The 23,367-nt window shown below is 36.7% G+C and overlaps 1 protein-coding gene across 11 annotated transcripts in view; it reads right to left on the bottom strand.

Annotated features, from left to right (window-relative positions):
• Positions 1-23,367, bottom strand: part of CCDC171 (coiled-coil domain containing 171) — a 308,212-nt gene that overhangs the window by 127,906 nt on the left and 156,939 nt on the right. For all 11 annotated transcript variants that reach the window (XM_086685350.1, XM_086685347.1, XM_086685345.1 and 8 more), the window contains 3 exons: positions 16,588-16,814; positions 15,684-15,866; positions 8,896-9,081 (listed from right to left, as the gene is read on the bottom strand). In XM_086685350.1, the coding sequence (XP_086541476.1) occupies positions 8,896-9,081; positions 15,684-15,866; positions 16,588-16,814 (596 nt within the window). The remainder of the gene's footprint in view (positions 1-8,895; positions 9,082-15,683; positions 15,867-16,587; positions 16,815-23,367) is intronic.

Genomic DNA, 23,367 nt, shown 5'->3' with positions numbered 1-23,367 from the left:
GAATTGTTTCTTAAGTTTATTTATTTTGAGAGAGACAGAATGTGTGCATGCACATACTCGAGCTGGGGAGGGGCAGAAGGAGAGCAAGAGAGAGAATCCCAAGCAAGCTCTGCGCTGTCGGTACAGAGCCCGAATTGGGGCTCGATCCCATAAACCATAAGATCATGACCTGAGCCAAAATCAAGAGCCAAACGCTTAACTGACTGAGCCACCCAGGTGCCCCCAGAATTTATTTTTTAAGAAAGATAAATCAGGAGGTAATTTTTTAACTTTAAAGAAAGATTATTAACTTTATTAAATAATATTATAAATATATAAATATTTTTAAATTTTCTATAAATAATAAGCACATCTAGTATGTTTCAGATATAAGTGAAAGTCATCAGAATTTAATAGATACCTAACTTTTCTCAAAACAAAATGAAGAACTATAACTATACCTTTATTCTAATCCTAATGATTCAGTCATTCTTTTTTTTTTAATTTTTTTTAATGTTTATTTATCTTTGAGAGAGAGAGAGAGAGAGAGAGAGACAGTGTGAGCAGGGGAGAGGCAGAGAGGAAGACACAGAATCTGAAGCAGGTTCCAGGCTCTGAGCTGTCAGCACAGAGCCCGATGCAAGGCTCGAACCCATGAACCGTCAGATCATAATCTGAGCTGAAGGTGGACACTTACCCGACTGAGCCACCCAGGTGCCCCTAATGATTCAGCCATTCTTAATGTCAAATTTACTAGAGAGAGAGTAAAATTTAAAAATCTCTTTTCAGGGGCGCCTCGGTGGCTTGGTCAGTTAAGCGTCCGACTTCGGCTCAGGTCATGATCTCACGGTCCGTGATTTCGAGCCCCGCGTCGGGCTCTGTGCTGACAGCTCAGAGCCTGGAGCCTGTTTCAGATTCTGTGTCTCCCTCTCTCTCTGCCCCTCCCCTGTTCATGCTCTGTCTCTCTCTGTCTCAAAAATAAATAAATGTTAAAAAATAAAAAAATAAAAAATAAAAATCTCTTTTCATATAAGCAATGTCATTTCAGGAAAACTATTCAGTTTCCCCTTATTATAATCTATAATATATTTTTTAAATGCCACAGACCTGATGCCCATCAGCAGATGAATAACTAAATAAACAATGATATTTACAGTATGGAATTCTGTGAATTCTATAGGTTTCTTTGGAGTTGATTTAAATGATAGATCAGAGCACCTGGGCGGCTCAGTTGGTTAAGTGTCTGACTCTTGATCTCAGACCAGGTCTTGATCTCAGGGTCATGAGTTCAAGCCCTGGGTTGGGCTCCACACTAGGCATAAAGCCGAAAGAAAGGAAGGAAGGAAGGAAGGAAGGAGGAAAGAAAGAAAGAAAGAAAGAAAGAAAGAAAGAAAGAAAGAAAGAAAGAAAGAAAAGAGAATAGAAAGAAAAGAAAAGAAAAGAAAAGAAAAGAAAAGAAAAGAAAAGAAAAGAAAAGAAAAGAAAAAAGAAAATGATAGATCATTTAAGGTTTATTGTTTAAGGCTCAGAGTACAAGCCTACTTTAGTCTGGACTTGTGGTTTCTTAGGCAATACAACTGCCTCAAAAAGTTGGCAGGTTTTTAATCTGTTTGCTTTCAGTCAGTGCCAGGTACCAATAAATACTCCAAGATTTTTTCTTGGAAGTACCCTCACTACTGGTTTCCTTATTCCCATATATCCAAGCATGCATGCAGGCATGAACTTAACGGTGGTTACCTCGAGGCCATGTAGAATAAGAGAATTATACCCTTAATCTGTTCTAAACCAGTGCCTCATACTTTAGATGTTGGTTACAGCAGCAACCCAGTTTAAGATACAAATTTCTGTATGAGCTCCTGCAAGTATTTGACCTACAAGTTGAGTCCCTCATTATAGTAACTGTTTATTTTATGGGGCGCCTGGATGGCTCAGTCAGTTGAGCACCTAACTTTTGATTTTGGCTTAGGTCATGATCCCAGGTGGTGGGATCTTGACCCCTCTCCTCTCCCCCTCTCTCTCTCTGCCCCTCTCCTGCCTGTGCGCTCTCTCTCTCTCTCTCTCTCTCTCTCTCTCTCTCAAATAAATAAATAAATAAATAAATAAATAAATAAATTTTTATTTTAATCATTCTTTCATGTATGTCATTAAAAATAAAACTATGTAAGGCAGGATCCAAGATAAAATGGTTAGAATCAATGTTACTAAATTTAAATCTAAACTTACATGAAGTCAAGAAAAAAATAAGACACATTGGCTATGTAGCTTTCGTTATCTAACAAACTATATACCATATAAAGAAATGTTTCCCGGGGCGTCTAGGTGGCTCAATCGGTTATGCATCCTACTCTTGATTTTGGCTTGGGTCATGATCTCACAGTTCGTGAGTTTGAGCCCCACATCAGGCTGTGAACTGTCATCACAGAGCCTGCTTGGGATTCTCTCTCTCCCTCTCTCTCTGCCCCTCCCCAGCTTGTGTGTGCACTCTTTCTTTCCTCTCTCTCTCTGTCTCTCTCTCTCTGAAATAAATGAATATTAATTTTTTTTTAGAAAAATAAAGGTTTCCTAACAAAACTGCTTTAGAGTTTCAGTAGCACTAAAGATGTTATAGACCAGGTCAACAACATAAAATATCTAAAGAACAGAGTGGGGACGTAGAGAAAAGATAGTAACAAATCTTTAACTTGTTCCATTTTTTTCCATACTACACTTTCCATGTCCATTTGTCTATAATTCCCAATGATAGAGAGGTATGCTAAAACTAAATCATTCCTGCCTTCAAAGCATGTTGCGTTCACTGACTTGAGTTCTTAGAGAATTTTATAACTATTAAACTAGTTCCATTAATCCAAGATCAGCCACAGAAAGAATGTCTTTCCTAAGCCCACAGATTTTAAGATTTCCTCTTTGTCTTTGTTATTCTATAGTTTCATTACTGTGTTTCTAGATGCTTATTCATATTTTTTTCATCTTGCTCATAGTTCAGTGAGTTCCTTTAATTTGTGAAGTTATTATTAGGTCACAGGCCATACAAACCCAGGCTGTGGGCCATAGTTTGCCAATCCCTGATATAGTTCAACATGCTAACAGAATGAGAGAAAAATCATATAACTATCTCAATAGATACTTAAAAATGTATTTGATAATATCCAAAATTCATTCATGATTTTTTATTTATGCATAATCTAGGAAGAAAACCACTTTAACCCGATATGAATTTATCAACTAAAACCTATAGCAAACTTCTCTTTAATGGAGAAAAGTAAGAAAGATCTTCTTCAAAATTGGGAGCATGGTACGGATGCTTGCTGCCTCCACTTCTACTCAACATTGTATCCTAGCCAGTGCAGTAAGGAGAGGGAAAAAATTAAAAGATTAAGGTTTGGAAAAGAAAAACAAAACCATCACTATAGAACAAATAATGTAACGGTCTATGTAGAAAACTCTACAAAGTACAGACAGAGTATTATTCAAATTGACAAGAGAGTTTAGCAATGTGGCTGAATATAAGATTAACATATTGGGGCACCTTGGTGGCTTAATGAGTTAAGCATCCCATTTCAGCTCAGGTCATGATCTCATGGTTCGTGAGTTTGAGCCCCACATTGGGCTCTGTGCTGACAGCTCAGAGCCTGGAGCCTGCTTCTTTCTGCCCCTCTCCCACTTGTGCTCTGTCTCTCTCTCTCTCTCTGTCTCTCTGTCTCTCTCTCTCTCTCTCAATGAATAAATGTTAAAAAAAATTTTTTTTAAGATTAAAATATTTATTTATGTGCCCATTTCTTCATCAACTTTAGTTTGGGCGAAGGGGGTGGAGTGCAGGGTGGGGGTGTAGAGCGGGCTCCTAAAGAAACTAAATTAGACAAACTTTTTTCCAGAGAAAATTTTACATTAGCTTTTGCCCAGACATTACTGACCTGAGATTATCCCATTCAGGTTATCAGGCAATTCTTTAGTGTGGGAACCACAAGTTCAAGGCCTGATCTACTGGTGGAGCCCAGAGCTTTGTCTCCTACTTCGAGCATTGACTTTGGCACTTGTCTACAGCGTAAGCCCAGCATCTGTTCACAGTGCTAACTCTGATTCCACTCATTGGGGTTTGTTGGTGTTGTTATAGTTTTGTCCTTGGAGATTCCTTTTCTCTTTAATGCACTACTGTAATACAATAGGTATCTTGCTCTAAAAATAGTTGTCTCATAAAGGAAGGCCTTTCTGAGCATCACATCCAAAGTATGATTTATGAAAACTATTACATATAGAAAATGATTAAAAACAAAACCCCAATGTGTTAACTGGTTGTTTTCAGATAATAAGTTATAAGTAACTTGTTTTTTCTTTTGTATTTTCCATATTTTCTATTCATGATCTTATTCTGTTTTTATAAAGAAGCAACACATTTTATTTTTTTATTTTTTTTATTTTTATTTTTTTTGTTTTTATTTTTGGGACAGAGAGAGACAGAGCATGAACGGGGGAGGGGCAGAGAGAGAGGGAGACACAGAATCGGAAACAGGCTCCAGGCTCTGAGCCATCAGCCCAGAGCCCGACGCGGGGCTCGAACTCACGGACCGCGAGATCGTGACCTGGCTGAAGTCGGACGCTTAACCGACTGCGCCACCCAGGCGCCCCACATTTTATTTTTTTAAAGGGACACGTAAAAAACTACTTACGTACTACTGAAAAATACAAAAGAATATTTATCAAGCATATACTTGCTGTTCAACTAGTATCTTAATTAATTCCCATAAAAATTCTGTAACTTAAGTATCATTATCCCTCATTTTGCAGAAGATGAACCTGAGGCTGAGAAAGGTTAAGTTATTTGCCCAAGTGACAGAACTGGGATTTGAATTCAGAAATACTTGTTCCAAGGCCAGTGCTTTTTCTGCTGAACTATGCCATCTCCCACAAGAGAGCATTTTCACATTACCACCTGCTAGTTCTAATTAAGAGATAGTAATTAAACAATTCTCCACTCCTGACAACAATATTTAAGCTACTGGCATTTTAAAGAAATGAATATGAACAGCTTTTTCTCTGCTGGAAGATACTACACCTAAATACAAACCACGAGTTATTACAGAAAGAAAAGACTCCATAGGACACTGTTATACACTTTGTCAAAGCCTAGTTAATTTCATTATCTATTAACGGGACACGAGGCATTAAAATGTTGACTAACATATTTCTAAAAATGTTCAACTTGACTAGTAATCAAGGAAATAGAAATTAGAATAAAAATGCCATATTGATCAAATGACAAAAAATTCTTCAATAGTAATAGCCTGGTTGGGTAAAAAGTGAAATCACAGGGGCGCCTGGGTGGCGCAGTCGGTTAAGCGTCCGACTTCAGCCAGGTCACGATCTCGCGGTCTGTGAGTTCGAGCCCCGCGTCGGGCTCTGGGCTGATGGCTCAGAGCCTGGAGCCTGTTTCCGATTCTGTGTCTCCCTCTCTCTCTGCCCCTCCCCCGTTCATGCTCTGTCTCTCTCTGTCCCAAAAAAAATAAATAAAAACGTTGAAAAAAAAAAATTTAAAAAAAAAAAAAAAAAAGTGAAATCACAGGATATCTGGGTGGCTCAGTCAGTTAAGTGTCAGACTCTTGATCTCCACTCAAGTCGTGATCTCACGGTTCGTGAGATCAAGCCTCGTATCGGGCTCCACACTGATAGCAGACCCTGTTTGGGATTCTTTCCCCTTCTCTCTGCCCCTCCCCTGCTCCCTCTCTCTCTCTCAAAATAAATAACTAAACTTAAAAAAAAGTGAAATCACCATATATTTTATGAGAGAAGTGAACTGGTAAAAATTTGCTGTAGGCCAATTTATAACATTTATACTTTAAATTTCATGTGGCTTTTCACCTAGTAATTCCTCATCTAGGATTTTATAATAAGGAAATAATTACAGATATGTGTATAAATATTTAGCCACAGGATTGCTCATCTTAGAATTACTTATAATAGAGGTAAATAAGGAAAGAAAGAAAGAAAGAAAGAAAGAAAGAAAGAAAGAAAGAAAGGCAAGGAAGGAAGGAAGGAAGAGAGAGGGAGGGAAACTGTATTAAGAAACTAGGTTAAAATATTCTGCATATTCAAAGAATTCTATCAGCCATTAAAGACGTTGATACTGCTATATACCTTAGCATGGAAAGAAATTCTTGACATGATGTTTTCAGAAACTAAATTAGAATTTACATATAATAGTATGATTGCATTTTATTAACATAGATTTGGTTATATTTCCATATTCACAAAATGTAAGATCTGAAATAATATATAACAAAATTTTGACAGTAGATATATCTGATGATATGATTTGGGAATCTTAATTTTTATTTTTCTTCATCGATATTTTCTTATTTTTACACAATGAATATTTATTAATTATGTTTACAAAAGGGAAAAAACATTGATATAACAGAGTCATATCAACTAGTAAGAATGCATACAACTATTATTAATATATAAAGTAGTATGTTATAAAACAGCATATAAGTATGTTTTCATTTAGGTAAGAAAAACTATATATATTAGGTTGAACCATATAAAATTGCTGGCATTTTTCTGCTTTTGACTTATAAAAACAGTAACGTGAAATGCTTTGACTTAATATATGTATCAGGAAAAATATATTCCAAAATATTAATAGTATCCTGGGATGATTTTTCCTTGAGGTCATCTGTATTTTCTTCTGTTAAATTTCAATATTTTCTAATTTTTTCTAGAACACTAAATCCCAGCTCAGAAGACCCCAAGCAAGTCAACTGAACACTCTGTTTCATCAAAAAAACAATGAGACTAAACTAACAACACAAAAAACAAAGGCACCTACGTGGCTCAGTCCCTTAAGTGTCTTGATTTCGGCTCAGGTCATGATCTCATGGTCATGCAATGGAGACTCACGTCAGGCTCTGCACTTACAGTGCAGGGCCCACTTGGGATTCTCTGTCTCCCTCTCTCTCTGCCCCTCCCCTGCTCACTCTCTCTTTCTCAAAAATAAATAAACATTTAAAAAAGAAGAAACAAAAAGAGAAACAACAGGTGTTGGCAGAGGATTCAGAGAGAGAAACCCTCTTACACTATTGGTGGGAATGCAAACTGGTGTGACCATTCTGAAGATCAGTATGGAGGTTCCTCAAAAACAAAAATAGAACTACCTACCCTAGGATCCATCAATTACACTACTAGGCATTTACCCAAAAGATACAAAAATACAGACTCAAAGGGGTACATGCACCCCTATGTTTATAGCAGCATTACCAACAACAGCCAAATGATGGAGAGATTCCAAATGTCCACAAAGTGATGAATGGATAAAGAAGAGGTGAGATATATATAGAGATAGATAGATAGATAGATAGATAGATAGATAGATAGATAGATAGATACACACACACACACATATATATATATGCTGGAATATTACTCAGCCATCAAAAAGAATGTAATCTTGCCATTTGCAATGACATGGATGGAGCTAGAGAGTATTATGCTAAGCAAAATAAGTCACTCCAAGAAAGACAAATACCATGTGATTTCACGTACATGTGGAATTTAAGAAACAAAACAAACGAGCTAAGGGAAGAAAAGAGAGAGAGAGGGGCAAACCAAGAAACAGACTCTTAACTATGGAGAACACACTGATGGTTACCAGAGGGAAGGTGGATGAAGGGATAGGTGAAGTAGGCAGGGATTAAGGAGCACACTTAATGTGATGAGCACTGGGTGTTGTATGGAACTGCTGAATCACTATATTGTACACCTGAAACTAATATTACACTGTATATTAACCAACTGGCGTTTAAATAATAACTTCAAAACTGGGAATAATAATAGTGCCTATTTCATGGGGGTAATTTAAGAATGAAACAAAATAATTCATGTAGAGATAGCAGCACAGAGTCTGGCATACATGTGCTGTCAATCCATAGTAAATGTAATGAAACAGTTAGGAAGGCAGATGTGAAATCTGACTCCCGAGGTCTAGCACTTAGCAGTGGTTATGTGCGTAACCTCTCTGTATCTTGGTTTTCTCATTTACAAAACGGGAGTTATCCCATAGAGTTAGTATGAGGATTATATGAGATAATAGCTTATAAAATATTTTGCATAGTGCCTGGCAAATAGGAAGCTCTCACTAAATTTTGACTATCTTATTAGTAGTATAGTATTAAGCTATTAGAATAAATATATACTATTTGCATCATAAATTATATATCAACTCTGAGTTGCTTACTGCATTAGATAGGATACCCAATATAGAAGCTATATTATATAATTTTTGTTTTCCTGAAATTAGTTATTTCATTCTGGTGTGTATAACTTCACTAGTGAAAACTCCACAAATGTAATCAGAAACAAGAATTCTATTACACTTCACAGCCAACATCTCCTAAAGATACCATAGTCCTAAATCTGCTAATGAAATTTTCTAAACGACAACTATTTTATTGTAACTTCTCTTTTCCCTTCTAGGTATCTTTGCCACAAATATATGACAGGGAGACCAACTCTTCCTAAACAAACCTTTCTCCTCCCCAGACATGCACTTAGATAAGAATCAGACAGAGCCAGATGCAAAACTCTTCAAAATCCAGAAGATACATAGAGTCTCAATGGCCAGGGGGTATAAAGCAAGTAAAGGAAAAGAAGTGAAGAGAAGAAACAAAGGAAGATAAATGAAAAAAAAAAAATTAGAAAATTACTCCTGGAAAAAAATCCCTACTTTGTTTTCACCTAGCAAGTAGTTTTCAACTGCTTTTACATTTTCAATACACGTGAACGCATGCTTAGAATTGAGGTTTCAGAACCAAGTTCATTCCATCCTTACAAACTTTTACAGGATAAGATTTCTCCCTCTTCAGGAGATAGAAATGATTCCCTCAGAGATCCACACCTAGAGGAAATAAACCAAGGTCTTCCTACCTTAACAGCTTCTCCTAGAGTTTGGTTCTTGTCAGCTTCCTCACTGGAATGCAATTCAAGTCTGTAATTCAACTCCTGTAGCTGCTGAGCCTGTTCATTCAATAGCATCTGTGCCTGTTGTTCCCTAAGTAACGCATTGTTCAGTTCTTCACATGCACTTTCAAACTTCTCGTGGGTGATCAATTTCTGGAAAAAGGTTACAAAATCATTTGTAAGCTAACTGCACTGTTGCATCACTTTTCAGAACTATATTTGCTAACATAGAGTATAACACACACATTTCAAAAATGTCCGATACATGACAAAAGTACAATTTGTTTTTCTTAATTTCATAAGTCGAGATAAAAAAAAAAAAAAACCACATCGCTCTTGTTTTAAAAGCAGAGCAGCTATACCCCCAAGTGTTGTCATTTTTAGTCAAATAAAACCTTAAAAAACTTATTTCAAGTTCAAATAAATCCATAATGCTCGGTTTACATTTCATACACAAGCACTTTTTATAAAGAACATAACTGTAAGAATTAAGGCCTTTAACAAGTTCCTATGCTTATTATTTTGATGTTTATTTATTTTCAAGAGAGAGGGAGACAGAATGCAAGTGGGGGAGGGAAAGAGAGAGAGGGAGACACAGAATCCTAAGCAGGCTCCAGGCTCTGAGCTGTCAGCACAGGACTCGACGCAAGGCTCAAACTCACGAACCACAAGAATCATGACCCAAGCTGAAGTTAGTCAAACGAATAAGCCACCCAGGCACCGCACAAGTTCCGATGCTTCGAAGTGATTACCCAAAAGTCTGTGTTAGTGTATGTTACTTTCAAATCTCCCTGGTCAAAAATCCCCTTCTTCAAGAATCCTTACCAGACCAGACCTCCCCAACTCCTATGACTACTCACACTTCCTTACTATATTCCTTTGTCTTCTTTATAGTCATTACCATTATCTAAATCCACTACATATATTCACTATTTTTATTGCCTGTCCACACCCTGCCATCAACTACTTATTTAAGGACATGAGCTCTGCTGGGTAGGGACCCCATTCAGCATGCTCACGTAACACACAGAAGAGCGCCTGGCACTCAGTAGGCACTCAGTAAATATTTGTTGAATGAAAGAATATTCAGACATAAACATCTACAAATAAAACTGTGCACCAGAGTATATAACACCTTTTTTACAATATCATGACTGCTTTATAGAACAGAGCACTACATCTATCTAGACAGTTCTAGCCAGGGGCCATCCCTTAAGGGGTGGGGAATCCAGGGCAGGACACACATGTATTATCTCCTGTTCAAAACAATTAAGCAAATGAAACTTAACACATCAAACAACAAGAGACATCTTGATCTTGAAGTACAAAGAACAGGAAATGTTTCACAAAAGGTAGGTAACCTGTGAAATATATATGGAAAACTAAAAGGAACCATGCAAGCCACCTAACCATGCTGTATATATCAGTATCTATCGATCTATCTATCTATCTATCTATCTACACCTATATAGATATAGATCTGTAGATAGATATAGATATATAGATATTTAAGACTGATAACTGTCCCATTGTTGAACAGGTTTTGAGGTGAATATAATTAACCACAAGTAGAAAGCAAATTGATTTAAAAAAAATTTTTTTTTAATTTAGGGTGGGGGAAGAGGAAGAGCAGAAAAAAAATTCTATTGATTCTTGGCATCTGGAATATATAAATTATTGCAGTTGAATGTGGACTTTATCTCTGAGTTTTCTGACACATGAGACAAATGTGCTTAGTTATAGTTTCCTCATGGGCCAAGCATGCATCTCATGCAGAGAAAAAAATTTTTGCTAGAACCAAGTTTGAGGATAAGTTTATTACATGGATCTTCCTATATCATAATATAGTCTTAACTCTATATTACTCTGGTATATTGGCACCAGGTACCTTGCGTGCTACTTTCCAGAAGCAACTGTCTCTTACTATTATTTGCCTTTTCAAAGGTATATATAATGCATTCCTCAACACTGATTAAATTCTAAAGTATAGCATAAACAACAGCAACATTATAGCATAAAAATAGATGCCAAATGACTTACTTAAGTTGACACAAGATAATAGGAACGATCACAAGCACACAAGAACGTTGCATCATTTCCTGAGATCCATCCAGTAAAGGCGTATCTAATGTATCACTGATACTTTTATAGGGTTTAGATTTGGACGAACATCTATCTTTGGCTCCCTCCTAACTGCTGCCTCACTCTCCGCATTGTGCCATTACAACTAAACCCTCCACTTCCAGAACATCAACTCTAACAGCCTCTTCTGGGCACTCCTGTTCATCTCAACGTCTTAACATCCCTCTGGTCACTGATGCCACAGCATTCTCCTGGGTCTTATGAACAGATATTTTTGTATTTCTTCTACCTTTTATTTGTTATGTTGTTCTAAAGTACCACTCCTCGTGGTGACCATCTGTTACTTGGCCCCTATAAATCAAGATCCCCATGATTTCGCAGGACTTCTTTCCACCCCTCCAAAATTTCTCCTTCACCTTAAAACTTAGCTAATTTTAGCCTCTCTCTCTTGTCCATCTATCCCTCCCAGAGCCTGGCTCAGTTCTGTTCTGCCTTCAGAAACCAAACAGAACGAAACAAGTATAGCAATGGAGAATAAGAGATGGTGTATAAAAGCAGTTGTGAGGAACTTATAAAGAAAAAAAAATCATGGGAGTTTGCTGTTGAAGAACAAAGGTCAGTAGATTGGTCAGTGAACATGGTGCTCAGAAGCAGAGAACTGAATAGCTTCAGCAGGCAGGACATTTTCCTTTGTTACAATTTCAGACCAACTCTAAGGAAGCTATTTTATTCTCCTCCTGAAAATATTTGGCCTGAAATCAATGAAAGATGATGATTGCAACCACACTCGTCATTTTTTAGAGGAAAATAGCAGCATTTTCCCATCTATTCTGTTTTTAATGAAACAAGCCTTTTACTCACACAGCTAGATATAAACATTAACCACTGGAGTGAAGTAGTCAAAAGCGTGAGTTTTGCAGCCAGACAACTCAGGTTCAAATGCTGTCATTTCCACTTACTAACTATATGACTTTGGGCAAGTTACTTAGCTGCTCTGTGTCCCATATCCCTTGTTTGTAAAATAAAGATAATAATTTGGAACTGTTACTGATATAAGAGGACTAAATGAATCAACCCCTTGAAGCGCTTAGGGGTCAGTGCCTTATACATGGTCAAGAGTGTCATTAAATGTTAGAAATCATCACTTTATAATGTTACACCTTACAACTGTATGTCCAAATATAAAGGTACTCGGGGCATCTGGGAGGCTCAGTCGGTTAAGCGTCTGACTTCAGCTCAGGTCATGATCTCATGGTTCCATGAGTTCGAGCCCAGTGTCGGGCTCTGTGCTGACAGCTCAGAGCCTAGAACCTGCTTTGGATTCTGTGTGCCCCTCTCTCTCTGCCCCTCCCCTGCTCATGCTCTGTCTCTGTCTCTCAAAAATGAATAAATGTTTTAAAAAATCAACAAATATAAAGGTACATATCTCATTCATTCAGTTATTACTTCAATTAATGCTATTTTTATTTCTGCACTTTAGTGAAAGTAATTCACACTAAACATTTCCTGGAGCATGTTAGCTTTTGCTGCAAGCCACTTATTCAACCAAAGTTCTTATAAGAGGATTCTGTCACCTTCCAGCAACTTTTCTTCAAACTCTAACCTTCTGCTGGATTCTAGAAATTGAGTCTGACTACTTCCAAACTAATCAAAGATAAGATGGTAACTTGTTTTACTACTACTTAGCTAAGGACTAGAAAATCGTATTGTATACAATACCTACAATTCCTCACGCATATTCCAGAAAGCAACATATATAATCTTCCAATTTTCAGGAAAGTCACTATTATCTAAATCTAAAAAAAAGTTGACTTATTCTAAATCTCAAATCGTATCAATAGCTATTTCTTTCCATTTTGGCAGACCACCTCTACATCCCAGATTTAGTTAGTACAGACAATTAAAAGCAAATCAAAAGGAGGCAGATACACCCTCCAAAGGAACTGGCTTTTAAAAGTATAAACAGCTGTTGGGATACCTGGGTGGCTCAGCTGGTTAAGTGCCCAACTCTTGATCTCGGCTCAGGTCATAATCTCAGGATTCATGAGATGGAGCCCCACATCAGGCTCTGCATCGACAGCGTGGAGCCTGCTTGAGACTCTCTCTCTTTCTCTCTCTCTCTCTGTCCATCCCCTGCTTGCTCTCTCTCTCAAAATAAATAAATAGCTCTTTATGCTTAAGTATAATGGAAAAAAATTGGAAAAAATGAAGCATCTATTAATAAGAGAATACTCAAGGGGCGCCTGGGTGGCTCAGTCAGTTAAGCGTCCGACTTCGGCTCAGGTCATGATCTCGCAGCTCATGAGTTCGAGCCCCACATCGGGCTCTGTGCTGACAGCTCAGGGCCTGGAGCCTGCTTCTGATTCTGTGTCTCCCTCTCTTTCTGCCCCTCCCCCGCTCATGCTCTGTCTCTCTCTCTCTCTCTCTCTCAAAAATAAATAAACATTAAAAGTAAATAAAATAAGAGAATAGTCAAATTTTGATACATCAATATGATAGAATTAGGAAAATCTAAAATCTAATCATTTATAATTATACATTATAAATTATATTATAATATAATTATAATTATAAATTATTTTATAATTATGTTATGATCCATTCATTTCATCTAAAATAAAATTAATAAGTGACACAGGAAATGCTTATAATATTATAAGTGAATATTAATATTTGTATATATGTTTTTTGCAAATTGTACATGCAAAATCATTCTAAACTACAACTGTGCATAAAAGCTTGCATCTTCACACAAAAAACACACCAAAATATGTGGGGAACAAAACTCATCCACAATTCAGTAGTAATTGGTTATGGGCAGTGCGATTACAGTGATTTGAACTTTCTTCTTTAAACTTTTTTGTATTTTTATTTATAGCTATCGTGTATTACTTTTATAATAGAAAAAATGTTGAGGCAGCTCTAAAATTTTACCTTCTCTGAACAAAAAACTAAGAAAGTGAGGGAAAAATGGGTGTCTTTATTTTTAAAAATTTTTTTTTTTTACATTTATTCATTTTTGAGAGACAGAGACAGAGCACAAGCAGGGGGAGGGGCAGAGAGAGAGGGAGACACAGAATCTGAAGCAGGCTCCAGGCTCTGAGCTGTCAGCACAGAGCCCGAAGTGAGGCTCGAACTCACAAACTGCAAGATCATGACCTGAGCCAAAGTCAGACGCTTAACCGACTGAGCCACCCAGGCACCCCAAAAATCAGTGTCTTTAGACATTCACTCATAAGAGAAGTATTACTTATCTTCAATCAGAAGGGTAATTCACGATTACTTGACCTAATTTATAGGAAATTTTGCCCTTTGAAAGCACAGCTATTTAAAATAATAATTAACATTAGCAATTTACATTATCATAGGATTAGTAACTAAACTGCTATCTGCCCCTCTGTTTCCACAAATGTTAAAACTGCACATTCCAAATTAGCCTTTTTTAAAAATTTTTTTAACGTTTATTCATTTTTGAGAGACAGAAAGACAAAGTGGGAGCAGGGAAGGGGGAGACACAGAATCTGAAGCAGGCTTCAGGCTCTGAGCTGTCAGCACAGAGCCTGACACGGGGCTCGAACTCACGAACTGTGAGATCATGACCTGAGCCGAAGTCGGACGCTTAACCGACTGAACCACCCAGGTGCCCCTCCAAATTAGCCATTTAAACTGAAGTTGAACTTGCAAAGATTCCCCAAAGAAGAGGGTACTAAAAGTAGCTTGCTGCTAGATTTGGGAAACAAATTTTGTATTCATATTTATATTAGTTGTCATCAATTGAATACAATTTTGAAGTTACAGGGTAATGTCTTAACTCTATATTCCCATATCCACATTAAAAACAGCAGTGTGACTAACGAACCTGGGCAGCAGAGTATGTGTGTATCTCCATGTTACTGTGCTTCATATATTTACACATTTTGATCTTGATTTAATGTTATTTGGTACCTAGCCTTCCATTGCTCAGCTATCTTCTGCTTTCTTAAATAATGTATGAGTTTGATGGAAGTTAGATTGAACATTTCTTTGGAAAAGCAATTTGATTTCAAAAGAAATAATCCAATGTACTCAAAATATTTAATATAAAAAGAAAAAGAGAGAACATCCCACCTCCTGTTCCAAACACCAGACTCTTCAATTGGGAGAAGCATTTTATTATCTTTTAGTACACATTTGGGGGTTTGTTTGCTAAAGCAGTTAATCTCTCCTAACTATAACTTACTCTTTTCTACACTTTCAGCCACCGTATACATTTTAACAGGCTGTGAGTTCTGCTGACACAGAATCAGTATTCCCTTAAGCATCAGGTATTAACTCCTGTTTTTTGAGGTATAACTGAGATATAAGACTGTGTAAAGGTGTGCAACCTGTGTAACTTGATACACTTATATGTTACAGTATGATGACCAATATTGCACTAGCTAACAACTCTATCATATGACATGATTATCCCTTCTTTTTGTGGTGAGAATATTTAAGATCTAGTCTCCCAGCAACTTTGACTGTATAGAATGCAGTACTGTTGGAAATTTTAGAAGGGAAGTCTTCTGCATTATCTGAGAAAACAAACAACAAAAAGCTAAAAGAAATCTGTAGATCTACAGATCATATGTGCGTGCATACGTATCAGCGAAGAGCACGCTAGAGCCACGGTATTTTAAATCACACATACTTACCGACTGCTTAAATTCATTTAATTGCATTTGGAGACCCTGGGCTTTGTCGAGCTCCTTTTTCATTTCATTCACGTTTCGTTTGAATTCTGTGACCTCCAAACGCAGTGAACGGCGCTCCACTTCTGCCGCGTGCAGTCTTTGTGTAAATCCAAATATCTGCTTCTGTAATGATGCTGTGCTTTTCTGTTGTTAATCAAGAGCAATTTTACAAGCAGTAACTACAGGTTGACTAATAAATCAGGGGCAATGGCCCTTTTACCAACTTAAGTGTATCTTAGATTATACAGAAAACAATACTAGCTGTAACGGAAACTTAGAGGTGAAGGCTTTATTTTTTATGTGACCAATAATTTGGTTTATATGAAATGAACAACGAAAGAAAATAAATAATCTAGAGGGCTAGAAAATGGAACTGACATCTGTTTATGTCTCATAGAATTCTGTTGCAGTCCACTTACAGAAAACAGTAAATCCACAACTCATGCCAGAACTTTTGTATTTTGATATTTAAGACACTTTGACATTTAAGTGCTATTTAGTATTACATTAAAAGACTACATGAAGTCTGGGGTGCCTTGGTGGCTCAGTCGGCTAAGCATCTGACTCCTGATCTCGGCTCAGGTCATGATCTCATGGTTTGTGGGATCAAGCCCCGTGTTAGGCTCTGTGCTGACAGCACAGATTCTCTCTCTCCTCTCTCTCTGCCCTTCCTGCTGCTCATGCATGCTCTCTCTCTCTCTGTCTCTCTCTCTCTCTCAAATAAACATTAAAAAAAAAAGATTACATGAAATCCAAAGGAAATCTAGATACATTCATGCACAACTAATTTAAACTACAAATAAGTGTGATTCAGAATTAAATTTACAAGTACTAAAGTCACTATGTAATGAAATTGCATACATACCAAAATGGGCACATGACCATGTAGACCATACTTCAGGGCCAGTGTATTTACTTTATGAAGTCCACGAGCCAGCCTCTGAACCAGAGAATCTTTTTCTACATATGTAATACTCTTGCTACTGTGCAAAGGTATGCTCTCCATTGCCAGACTAATTTTATCCATGAGTTTTGCAAAAGAATTCTTGGCTGCACCTACGAGTAAATGTCCACAAATTCTGGAATTTGGATCTTCGGAAAAAAAAAAAAAAAAAAAAGACACGATGAAAATGTGAACTGTCTCTTGCTCATTTTACAACTCTGCCAATCACCACACAATTAAAATATTTTCTCAGTTATACAATCCCCATTCACCTGTAGTAATTCATTCAAAAAGTCCCCTCCCACATTAATTTTCACTATGAAAAAAGGAATGCAGAAAATAGATTACCTATTAAACAATACAGCTAAAGAAAATCTGCATTCATTTACATTATATCATTTACACTAAACCACTATGACACTAAAAATTCATCATCACTCTTTTCTTTGTTTTAAAACCTAACATAAATTCATTTTCTATTTACAACTACTGACGCTTGTTACCTTAATGTCAAACTATTTATATGCTCGGACAAGAAAATATAATTTGCCTTATTCCAAGGCAATTAAAATTTTACAACGACAATTACTTATTTCCCCACAGGATTTCGGTAATCATCCCTCTCACATAATGGACTTAAGGTCCCAGCATATCCAACATGGCCTGCTTACTGCTAGATTCATCAGGTCTGTAATTAATAATTGTGTTTAATGTTGATAAATAAAATTGTCAGTGCACTGTCTACTAATTGGTATTCCAGATAATGGTTAATAGGTTTATTTATGCCTTAATAAAAGTCATGTAATTTAGTTTTCCCTCTGCTAGGCAGGTCTTAATCTGTCGTTACTTGTTTTATGATACTATCCATGTAAAATGACAAGCATGGAGAGATTATTTAAATTCAGTAGTATGCCTTTCTACATTTCCAGAGTCTCTGCTGTTGGAATTAATTTAAATATACACAAAAAGTATATCTGGCCAGTTTTATCCAATAGAAAAAAATGCTTTATAATTCTAAGAGTACATATGGTTCAACAATGAATAGCAACATTGGCTGAGAAGGTAATCAATCAGTGGTTTTCTAAGTCAGAAAGAATAATATCACAGAGGCCCTGTGTTCAAAAATGTGAGGCTTGTTTTATTCCTTTATTCCTCAGTAGACAAAAGGAAAGATAAACTTTTAAATTATACAGCAGTCAGATTTTGGAAACCATGTTGCCTAGAAGTTACACATAAAATAAAAATTGTAAATTGGATAAAAGTATAATATCCTCCTTCAATAATTTATTTTTATCAGTTATCGATGCACGGACTTCTAAGAACATAAGGTGATATAAGTTTAATTCTGTATACCTCTCATAAACATCCTGAGAATCCCACTGACAGAGGCATATGAAGTGTTATTAAAATACACAGTTCCTTTGTTATCAATCAATTGTTTAAATAAGTCATGAATAAAAAAGAATTCAGTAGCTTCATGTAACAATTAACATATAATACAGCACACATATTTAAAAGAATTGCTAAACTATTATTTAATAGGTCGCTGTTGAATGAATAAAATTTATTTTACCTATAACATTCAATATAAAACATCATTCCAGTGCCTAATATATGTATTCCCTGTTTCTCAACTGGCTTTGCAGGGACTTCAGTCTGTCTTTTGTTATCTCGGTAAACTCTGTATTTTGCACTTTGCCAGTCTAGAATATATGGATATTTTGTATGTTTGTTGGATTAATTATATTTTTTACTTTCACAGCAGTTGCGACAATGCAGAATGCAAGAATGCATTCAATAATACCAAGAAAAATTAATTAATATTAACTTTAATGATATGCCAAAAGTTATTCTTTTTAAAGAAACAAGATAAAAGTTCATCATTTTGGGAAATTTTCAGGTATATCAAAGCAATAAAATTTTCACAAAAAGCCTTTGAAAGCAAAAACTAACTACAATTAAATTTTAATGAAGAGCGGTTTTTTACTATATCATAGAAATGTGTTTGTGTAGATACTAACCACTCTGAGAGGTAAACTTAAGTGACAATATAATTCTCCAAGGCATTCTTCTGAATTTTTAAGAAGTGGGAAAGAGGCATACACTCTAGTTCCTCACTTCTCTCAAGGAATTACAGAAAGAACACTCACTAAATAATTTATACTTTGATGAGTAAGAAGTGTGTTTTTATAACATACTTCACATTATACAGTATACAGTACAATTAATTCAACACTAAATAAATGAAGAAACAAAAAAATCCTCTAGTGACATAGTTGTAGTTATTTGTATAATGATACAGAAATAAGAGACAAAAATAAGGTCACTAAAATTTCTCATGTCTAAACTTGTCTAAACTGTTTAAATGTTTCTTACATTTAACAAATTCTTGTTTATGTAAAATACATTTATTAATCACTTCCCCTCTCTTTTATAGCATGTGTCTTTTGAGAAAGAAGAAGACTCTATTGGACTTTTTACAATAGCAAAGGCAATATCTACACTTAAAATCTTTAAAACAAATTCATAAATGGGGCGCCTGGGTGGCTCAGTCGGTTGAGCATCTGACTGCCTCTCAGGTCATGATCCCGTGGGTTCAGGCCCCGCATCGGGCTCTGCGCTGACAGCTCAGAGCCTGGAGCCTGCTTCGGATTCTGTGTCTCCCTCTCTCTGCCCCTCCCCCACTCACACCCTGTCTCTCTGTGTCTCAAAAATGAATAAATGTTAAAAAAAATTAAAACAAATTCATAAAGAATTGTGCTTTTTTTTTAAGTTTATTTATTTATTTGTTTGAGAGAGAGAGACTGAGCACATGAGCAAGGGAGGGGCAGAGACAGAGGGTGAGAGAGAGAATTCCAAGCAGACTCCTCACTGCCAGCACAGAGCTCGAAGTGGGGCTCAAACTCACAAAACGTGATATCATAACCTGAGCCAAAGCCAAGAGCTTAACTTAACTGGCTGAGCCACCCAGGTGCCCCAGTTATCAACCTATTTTAAGTCTGATTATTAATGTATTCAATGCAAGACAGTACATTTAAAATACAGACTAAAGTTAATTTTTTTTAGAAGATATAGCCCAGTGAAAGTTTTTTGCTTAGCCAAACTAAGAACATTGAACTACAAGGTGATCTCGAGAAGGCACCATATATGCCATATTGAACATCAAAATTGTTTTGTACTTAAAAACAATGAAAATCCCAACTCACAAATATATACTGCTGCAAAGGTAATTAAATCACCCACAGTTCACTTTACAAATATAGGTAGGCTTGGGGCACATGGGTGGCTCAGTCAGTTAAGCGCCCAACTTTGGCTCAGGTCATGATCTCACAGTTTGTGGGTTCAAGCCCCACATGGAGCTCTGGGATGACAGCTCAGAGCTTGGAGCCTGCTTCAGATTCTGTCTCTCTCTCTGCCCTTCCCCACCTGTGTGTGTGTGTCTCTCTCTCTAAAATAAACATTAAAACATTTTTTAAAATATACATATATATAGGTAGGCTACTCTCAAAACAAAACAAAACAAAAATAAACAAGAACAACAACAAAAACTTCCAGAATTCTCTAGGGAGAAGAAAAAAGAGAGAGAGAGAGAGAGAGAGAGAGAGAAGCAAACCAAGAAACAGACTCTTAACTATAAAGAACAAACCAATGGGGGTGCCTGGGTGGCTTACTAGGTAGAGAGCATCCAGCTCTTGATTTTGGTTCAGGTCTTGATCTCAGAGTTCGAGCCCCACATCAGGCTCCACACTCAAAGTGCAGAGCCTGCTTGGGATTCTCTCTCTCTGTCTCTCTCTCTCTCTCTCTGCCCTTCCCCTGCTCTTGCTGTCTTTCTCTGTCTCTCTCTCAAATAAATAAATAAATAAATAAATAAATAAATAAACTTAAAAAAAAAGAACAAACTAATGATTACTGAAGGGGAGTTGGGCAGGGGAATGGGCTAGATGGATGATGAGTGATGGGTATTCAGGGGGGCACTTGTGATGAGCACCGGCTGTTGTATGGAACTGTTGAATCACTAAATTCTACACCTGAAACTAGTATTACACTGTATGTTAACTAACTAGAATTTAAATTAAAACTAGGAAAGAAAAAAAAAAAGCACCAGAAGTCTCCAAAGCTTTCTTTTTTTTTTCAAAATTTTATTTAAATTCCAGTATTTCTAGACATAGTGTGACAAGTTTTTTATCCGAAAGTCAGGGAGTTCATCTTTGGCTTAATCAATATATTCAATACAATTTAGATCTTAAAGAAAAAGGATTGTGAATCCATAGCTCAAATCTGATGCTATGTATTTGAAAGTTGCTGAGAGTATATCCTCTCATAGTTCTTCTCACAGGAAAAAAAAAAAAAAAAAAAGAATTTGTGACTAGGTATGGTTAACCAATGTTATCTAGGGGCACCTGAGTGGCTCAGTCAGTCAGCCATCTGACTCTTGCTTTCAGCTCAGGTCATGATCTCATGGTGGTGAGATAGAGCCCCACGTCAGGCTTCATACTGACGGTGCAGAGAGTGCTCGGATCCTCTCTCTCCCTCTTCTCTCTGCCCCTTCCCTGCTCATGTTCCTTGTCTCTCTCAAAATACATGAATAAACTTTAATTTTTAAAAAAAAATGTTAACTAGACCTGCTATAGTGATTATTTAGCAATAAATATTAATGTTGAATCATTGTTATACACCTGAAATTAATATAGTATTGTATGTCAATTATGCCTCATTTTTTAAAGAAGTGGCCGGCATACGGGGCACCTGGGTAGCTCAGTTGGTTAAGCATCCGACTTCGGCTCAGGTCATGATCTCACAGTTGGTGAGTTCCAGCCTCGCATTGGGCTCCGTGCTGACAGCTCAGAGCCTGGAGCCTGTTTCAGATTCTGCGTTCCCCTCTCTCTCTGCCCCTCCTCTGCTCGTGCTCTCTCTCTCTCAAAAATAAATAAACAGTAAAAATAAATAAATAAATAAATAAAAAGTGACTGGCATATAATAGATACTCAATAAATACTTATTAAATGAATGAAAAGAAACTGAAGCTATGAAGATAGAAGGAACTTAAGTACTTTGTTTTAGGAGTTTTCCCCCCAGTTTTATTGAGAAATGATTAACATACATCACTGTATAAGTTTAAGGTGTAGAACATGATGGTCTGATTTACATATACTGTGAAACAATTACCACAATAGGTTCAGCTAACATCCATCATCTTGTATAGATACAATAAAAAGGAAAGAAAGAAGAAAAAACAAAAATGTTCTCCTTGTAAGAATGGGAACTCCTGGGATTTACTCTCTTAACACCTTTCCTATACCCCACACAGTAATGTTAACTGTAATCACCATGCTATACACAACATCCCCAGGACTTATTTATCTTATAAATGTAAATTTGTACCTTTAACCACTTCCTCTGATTCCCCCTCATCCTACCTTCCAGCCCTGGTAACCACAAGTCTTATTTCTTTGTCTTTGAATTTGGTTTTTGGTTTTGGTGAGGGGGTATTCAGACATAAGACAGATTGCACAGTATTTGCCTTTCTCTGACCTATTTCCTTTTTTTTTTTCTGACCTATTTCCTTTAGCATAACACTTTCAAGGTCCATCCACATTGCTGAAAATGGTAGGATTTCCTCATTTTTTATGGCTAAACAATATTGTATATATACCATAATTTCTTTATCCACTCATCTGTCAATGGACACTTAGCTGTTTATATATATTGGCTGTTGTAAATAACACTATGAACTGGCAGGTGGGGAGCAGATATCTTGTCAAGTTAGTGTTTTCATTTCCTTTGGATATATTCCCAGAAGCGAAATTACTGGGGGCACCTATGTGGCTCAGTCGGTTGAGCGTCCAACTCTTGGTTTCGGCTTAGGTCATGAGCTCATGGTTCGTGGGTTCAAGCCCCATTGTCAGGCCCCGTGTTGGCAGCATGGAACCTGCTTGGGATTCTCTCTCTGCCCCTCCTCTGCTCACTCTTTCTCTCTCTCAAAATAAATAAATAATCCTTAAAAAAAAAAGAAGAAGCAATACTGCTGGATCATATGGTTGCTCTATTTTTAGTTTTTTGAAGATCCACTATATTGTTTTTCATAGCGGCTATATCAATTTACAATCACACCAACAGTGCACAAGGATTCAGTTTTCTCCACCTCCACACCAGCATTTGTTATCTCTTGTCTCTCTCTCTCTCTCTCCATATATATATTTAAGTAAATCTGTACACCCAACATGGGGCTTGAACTCACAACCCCGAGATATATTTAAGTAACCTCTACACCCAACATAGGGCTTGAACTCACAACCCTCAGATCAAGAGTCACATGCTCTTCTGACTTAGCCAGCCAGGCACCCCTGTTATCTCTTGTCTTTTTGATGATAGTCATTTTAACAGGCATAAAATGACATCTCATTGTGGTTTTGACTTGCATTTCCCTGCATGACTATTGATGTTGAGCATCTTTTCATGTACCTGTTGGCCTTTGGTATATCTTCTTTGGGAAAATAGCTATTTGGGTCCTTTGCCCATTTCTTTAATTGGGTTATTGGGGTTTTTTGGATTGAATTATATCCATTCTTTATATATTTTATATATTAACCCCTTATAAGACATACGGTTTGCAAATATTTTCCCACTCTGTAGTTTGTCTTTTCACTTTGTTGACAGTTTCTTTTGCTGTACAGAAGCTTTTTAGTTGAATGTAGTCCCACT

This window comes from Puma concolor, chromosome D4 (assembly GCF_028749965.1).
Source record: "Puma concolor isolate L17-30 chromosome D4, mPumCon1.1.hap2, whole genome shotgun sequence".
NCBI lineage: Eukaryota > Metazoa > Chordata > Mammalia > Carnivora > Felidae > Puma > Puma concolor.
Note: the sequence above shows the minus strand (reverse complement) of the source record. Positions and strands in the feature narration are given on the sequence as shown.